General features: G+C 41.3%; 1 protein-coding gene across 1 annotated transcript in view; it reads right to left on the bottom strand.

Annotated features, from left to right (window-relative positions):
* Positions 1 to 3,596: 3,596 nt before the first annotated feature.
* Oprm1 (opioid receptor mu 1) overlaps positions 3,597 to 7,072 on the bottom strand; it is an 81,930-nt gene continuing 78,454 nt past the window's right edge. Inside the window, exon 5 of the mRNA XM_021220893.2 lies at positions 3,597 to 4,497. Within this exon, the coding sequence (XP_021076552.1) occupies positions 4,459 to 4,497 (39 nt within the window). The 3' untranslated portion in view covers positions 3,597 to 4,458. The remainder of the gene's footprint in view (positions 4,498 to 7,072) is intronic.

Below are 7,072 nucleotides of genomic sequence, written 5' to 3'. Positions count from 1 at the left end.
TGGTATGTGTGATGGCACACACCTGTAAATACAGCACTTGGATTGAAACAGGGAAATCCTATGTTCAAGGCCAGTTGGGATTACATAGTGAGCTGAAGGATAGCCTGGGCTATGAAATAGGAGCCTGTCTTGGGTAGAAGTGAGAAATAAGAAAGGAAAAGAAAGAGGGTAGGAATTTTCTGAGGCTGTAACCTGTCAGATAATATCCAGTAAATAATATATAAGTTGGGAAACATTGGAGGTAAGTACAGCCATCCATGAAAGTAGTTAAGTATACACTGCTTCTAGACCCTGGGCACATATTCTGAGAAAGAGCCAGTTTTCAGGGTTCTGCCCATTGCACACATAATATAGGCTTAATAACAGACTTTTCCAAATCACTTTGTACTTCCAATAAGTTTATACTGTGACCTTCATTAAAATCTGCACTTATGGCTGAACTTAAATTTCACACAGAGAAAATTTCACACAGAGGATGGCAGGAAGAGTATTGCCTTTTCCACCTGTGTCCAACCCATGGCCCAAGGGCCCTGCCCACTTTATAGTCCCAATTCTAAACTTCAGGATCTGCATATTTGTAATGTGTAACCCTAAAATACACCCATACTGGCTATATTAAACAGGGCTACTCATCTGCTTACACTAAGAAATGCCATGGTCTTCTACATAATGTGCAAGAAGATGTTGACCCCTGGGCTCACTTATTTCTTGGGCAAGGGCCATTCCATAATTCCTAGAATTTTTATGACAATGGGGAGCAAAAAGTGTAGGGTGAAACTATTTCTAGTGACCGTGAATAATCTCCAGCATAGATGTCACAAACTTGGGTCTTTCATGTGCTCCTGCCTTAAGTCTTAGTAGACCGAGACCTTAGGGATGGTCTGTACACTTGTTCTCTGAGTCATCTCAAAGGAGAGGAAAGAGTGTTTGTTATCCCAGTAGTGGATATATATATACACTGAAGTCCCCAAGCTACCTATAGTCATTGTTTTACTTTTCAACATTGATAATTCATATATAATAGAAAACATTTAGTACATGACAGTCTAAAGAAATTTTTAAAAAGGACTTTGTGTCATTTGATCCTGATCATGACCCAAGAGGGTTGCTATTATTACCTACCCTTTCAAGAAGATGGCAGTTAAGAAATCTTATATAGATTGCTCAGAACCATAAGTCAAATCAATACAAAAATAAACAAACAAAAAACCCAAAGCTGTTGGAAATTGGTTCTAATGTTTTGATCCAATTGAGAATCTGCATGTCCAAAAGCTAAAGGGTTAATTGGGGACAAGAGTCCCCAGTTGGTTTTTGATCGATCAATAAGGAAGAGGCCAATGGCCAATGGTTGGGTTCGGAGTGGGACCCTTAGAGTTGCTCAGGCTAGGATACAGAGAGGAACAGGAGTGAATCCCCATTACTCAGGGAAGGATGGGGCACAGGAGTGGCAGGAGGATGAGCCAAGTAGCCATGTGAGATTTCGGGAAAATGGCCCCAGTTGAGCCTGGTTTAGCAGGGAAGTTTTAGGAGTGCCCAGCCTTTGAGTTATCCAAGGCATTTAAAAATAAGTTAATGTGTGTGTGTGTGTGTGTGTGTGTGTGTGTGTGTGTGTGTGTGTGTGTGTGTGTTTCTTTTGAGGATCCAAAGAGAGCTCCTGGACAGGTGAGCATGTGCCATCTGCCAGGAGCACAGAGCAACAACCCAAAAACTTACCAGCACACAAAACAAAAACAAATGTTCACAACCTCATCTATTTGACCTGCAGATTAAAACTCTTTAGTGTCTCTTCGAAACTTGTCCTCAGTGTCATGAAATGAAGTCAGATCCAGAATATTGAAGCAAAGTGTTTAAGACAAAAGCATGACGCAATTCCTTCTGGGCCGTCCTTCTCTTCATTGTAGAATTGCTCTTTCCTGGCTGAGTCCCATCTCCCCGCCTTTTTTCTTTCTAGAGATTGGTCAGGAGAAGACATGGCAGCCACATAATGAAGGCTGCACACAGGAAGCCAAGTATGGAGGCAGACAGGCCACTGAGCCTCGGACCCAGCAACACAGAGCTTCTGTAGTTATGGTCGAACTTCAAATCTCCCCCTTCACATCCATAACCTTCAACTCTGGGGCAGCCAAATTATAGATAGCAATGAGAAAGATGCTACCTCTGTGAAGGTACAGGTGTAGTCAGAAGGAAGAACAACAGCTTCATTTTCATTAACGTTAGATCACAATGGAAAATTACTCCTCCGGGTTGAGGACTCTCGCCTCTCTATGAGCCACTGAGTTGGGAGTTAGTTTTAGCACACAGGCATTTGAAAGTGGCTTTCTATGAAAAAAAATACTTGCAATACCTTACTGGCTTTAGAATGTATTTTTTAAATGGACTGATTCAAGAACAAGAACTATGTACTCTTTGTAGAGTCTAAGAGACTATATGGAAGAAACTAGTACATACATATGTAATGTTTGTAGAAAAAAAAAACACACTTAGTCCAAGTCCTACATGAAGGCCAAATTGCTTTCAGCCACACATCAATTAATTCATACGAGGAGTGGGATATTCCACAGAAACAACAAAAAAAAACCCTAAGAGCACAAACAATACTGTGTTCTTGAGTGAACTTGAGTCAAATATCATACCGGAAGCAAGAACGTTCTTCCTCAATTCTTACATTCGGATATTTCATTCTCCCTAGTGAGTCCCATTTGCTTTGTCCATTTTAAAATTCTAAATCTTTTTAAGGTTCTGGTTTTAATTACTTCTATCAGAAAATGTAAGATGTACAACATAATGCCCATTTATCCTGGGATGTAATGCCTCAGAAATGGAGGTTATTAGAGGCATCATTGAAAGGAAACATTAAAACACTTATCTTAGAACTTTTTTTTCCTCCTCTAATGGATGCATGGCCGGGTCCATGTAATTATAGCCAATCAGATCTGAGCCAGTAAATTCAGCTATCCTGACCTATGACAGCTGTCTTCCAGAAATACTGCCTTTCGATATCTGGGGTGTATTGGTATCTGTTAGACAGATGAAGGGACATACATCTTATTGTTGTGTCTGCTGGCTGCTTGCAGTCCCTGGAACCCTTGTTAGAGAACCAAAGACTTTCTTTTTTCCTCCCATCTCCATAGATGATGACAAAATTCATGTAATTAGTGCTGACAAAAGTTCAAAGTTCACTCCTTTGCATGGGCCATCTGACTTGTCCATTCCACCAGATCTAGAAATGGGAGACTGTCAAATCTCAATTGCATGTCATGTCAGAAAAAAAAAAAAATTAGTCAGAGAAGACTTTTCTTAGAGAAGCTACACCGAAGATTAACATCGTATTAAGGAAATCTTGATATTTAGCTAAGATTTAAAAAGATCAAGATAAGGATTATGGCATTGCATAAATGCAAGTCTTCAGGGAGAAAGGTTTGGGGTGATGTTAATATTTCATGTTCTAGTCACACTATAGGATTGAAAAAACCATCACATGTTTTTTTCCTATATGGTTGAGTCTGACTTGTAATTACGTTTATCAGGTTCATATTTTTAAAGTGCTTAAACTTTCCTGGCACCCAAGAAAAACATCTGTGGTTTGATTGTGCTGATTCAGAAGGCATCAGGGAAAATAATAAGAGAGCATGCAGGGTGGAGAAATCACTGAAAGAATGAAGAGAGCGAAATTCTTGGCTTCCTGCTCAGAATGGTGGTATGATGAGCTTACTGGGCGACTCTGAGTTTGACCTTGTGAACACTTGGAGGACATCGAGAGAATTAGGAAGGTCATCCCCTCCCCCACTCTTTCAGTGTGAGAATCAACCATTCTGCAGTTGACACTGTGTTTTAAATCCTTTTCATTTTCAACACGCAGTTAGGGAGGAATATGTCTTCTTTCAAACAATACAAAACCAAGAAACGGAGGTGCCCTTGAAGTCTTAGACATAACTAAGACCATAACTTAAAGGTGAAAGTTTTAATTTGGAAGCAACATATTCCCTCACAAAAGACTGAGAAGACTGGAACTTTCCATAGAAGGTGACTGGGCTAGAGGTCAGAGGTAGCTTTTACTTTATGCATCACTACAGTGAATTTGACAAGTGACATTTTTTTTCTTTGATGAGGTCATAAGTATTTCCTTGAAATTAAAAATTCTACATAGAGAAGGGTCACCTTCTATGTTGATCACAATTCACATACCACAGAGTATTGTGGTCCACTGGGTGTTTCTCATGATTCTGTACATGAGCTGGATTCAGTAGTAGCCTGCAGAATCTTCCTTCGGAGTGCTTGACACAGTCTGAGTGTCTCTGATGTGTAGCATGAAGTAGCCAGAGAGGAACGACTTCGAATGATGCAGGATCAGATGGTTTCCCAGGAAACCAGAGCCTCCCACATACCCTGACAGCAACCTGATTCCAAGTAGATGGCAGTCTCTAAGTTTAGCGAGGGTCTGGATGTCGTGGGACACAGTTAGGGCAATGGAGCAGTTTCTGCTTCCAGATTTTCTAGCTGAAAGAAGAGAAAGAGTGAAGAGAGTAAGTACTGAGGGCTCATCAGAGAACACATTGATGGCTGTCTTCTGAACATTGTCCTGTGTATCTTCATTTGCAGCCCACTTTTGTTAGGAACTCAGAATGTGGGTCATCATAAATATGTTTTTGCGTATACTACTCATTATAAAGATAAAAATTATTTTTTCTTTAGATAGAATGTTACTCAGTAGACCAAGGTGAGCTTAAATTTGAGATCCTCCTGCCTCAGTTTGTTTGAGCACTAAGATTGCAGAAATATGCCACTACACTAGGCTTTAGAAAATACATTTTAAATAAAATTCTTTCTCTTGTGTCATCCTTCCTATCTAGCTAACTCGATAATGACTAAACCAAAATATCAAAAGGAAATAGAATGAAAACAATTTCTTTTGCACCCAATTCTAGAAATTTCTTTCTGTTTTCCTCCCAAGTAGTGGGTGTGGAGTAAGTACATTCCTATTCACCTCCCACTGTGAAGCATGACCACTGAGCAGTAACATGAATTCTGCCCAGGAATGTGGTGTGGCAGTTCTCAAATAAGCTAAGAGGATTAAGAGAATGGCATGTCTTGCAATGAGGTCACTTGTTGCTCTTCCAGTTGCTCTTGAAACTAGCGAGGTATGAAGGCTTGCTTGGTAAGTATAAAGGGTTGCAAGATTCCCTCCCGCCCCCCCTCCCCCCAATTAATGTAGTTGAGTAAGTTTCAAATGTCAGGAAAGGTCCAAGAATTGAATGGTACGAAATATTCTTATTTATTGTCTGCAGAGGTTCACATGCTGTTACCCCGCTGGCTCTCTCTCCTTATATCATTTCTCACACATAAATATGCACATGCATGTGTGCACACACACTCACACACACTGTATTTTACAACTGTTCAATGTAATGCCAGGATGTATTTGCTAAACAAAGACCAGATCAGATTGATGTCATCATCAGGAGGAGCAGGCCGTCATGGACCAGAAGTCGCTGAACAATCATGCTGATTGTGCCAGAATGCAGCCTTCCCTAGAGCTGACAGTTCCTGTGACTTGTCACACTGGCAGCAGAGGCGCCAAGGGCAAGTACAAAGCTGACCACTATGTCAGTGCTTGATCTTGGAGGAGGCTTGGTTATTGGTCCCTCATGTGCTGAGATTTTGGCTTTGGATCTGTGAACTGTGACAGAACCCACGATGTGTGTAGATGCCATCTGGTCTCTTTGCATTACCCCGTGGGATTCATGGCTTAGAGGAAGCAGCTCCAGCATGCTCAAGGTCTGTGGTTTGCTATACAGCAATGAACTGAATCTTTTTATTTTCCTGCTACAATCTGTAGAGTTACCGCAGGGATGCCACCTGCTTGCTTAGTCATCTCCTTTGGAGCCTTGTTCCTTTTGGTTATCTTCTAAGAAGTTGGGATTCAGCACCTAGGTGGTATAAAATTCAGGATGTCAAGCTGGACAAGGAACTTTTACAATGGAGAAAAGGCAAAGATTCAAGCCTGTGCTCAAGCACATCTGGACATTTTCTGTGGCTGGTAGAAATGTAGTGTTGGAGGAGGCAATGGGCGTTCTACCTCTGTCCTACCTCTAGATAAAAGTGAGTTTGGAGAATGTACGGAGGCTGATGAGAGAAAGGTAAAATTTAACAAGTGTCCATAGTTGCCTCCTGGGAGGACATACTATGGATCTTGTCAGGGAAACCTAGACCTATGTCACTATTAGAAACATATCTGCAGGGCAGCATGTCCCCAGAGAGAGTGTCATGGTACAAACTAGTAGTGGTAGGGAAAGGAAGGCAGAGTAGAAATGCTTTGATTACTGGGCTACATGCTGTGAGCTGTTGGTTGGTGACTACTGTTACTAAGACAGATTCACCTGCCATTACGAGAATGACTATTGATGACTATTCTGGATTTCTGTTTTAGCCAGGACCTGTGACCAACATGAGACAATTTCTCTGAGGCCAGGATTCCATGGAGAAGATTTTCAAGATATGAGGAATAATATTACTCTCAACATACTCTGTGCTGAACAGAAAGACCTTTCCTCCCCAGGAGTATAACTACTAAGTTTATAAAATTGCCCTTCTTTCTGCCAAGTCAAAGCCTTCACACACCCATTCTTGCTGGGAGATCTTACACTGACAATGTGCTTATTTTAGGGCCATAAGCTGCCCAGGAGAAAGGCACTACTCTTTAAGTCATGTGACATCCCTGGACTCCAATACAGAGGTCAGGATGGGAAAGACCAACTCCTTTCAAAAACACCCAAGGAAAGGCAGTGATCCGCATGAGGATTGGGATGACCAAAGAAGAATTTATTTAGATAATCCTAGAGAAGCTCAGTCCAGACATCATGCCAGGAGGCCCATGCTCTGAAGAAAAGATGGTTCTCATGGGTGAAAGCCTTGTTTATATGGAACAAGTTCTTTTGTGGAGATCACCAAAAGAGCTAGGAAACTATGCTTGTCTGTTGTACTGGCTAGTTTTGTGTCAACTTGACACAGCTGGAGTTATCACAGAGAAAGGAGCTTTAGTTGGGGAAATGCCTCCATGAGATCCAGCTGTGGG

Source organism: Mus pahari, chromosome 21 (assembly GCF_900095145.1).
Source record: "Mus pahari chromosome 21, PAHARI_EIJ_v1.1, whole genome shotgun sequence".
Taxonomy (NCBI): Eukaryota; Metazoa; Chordata; class Mammalia; order Rodentia; family Muridae; genus Mus; species Mus pahari.
This window is presented reverse-complemented; position numbering and strand designations above follow the sequence as displayed.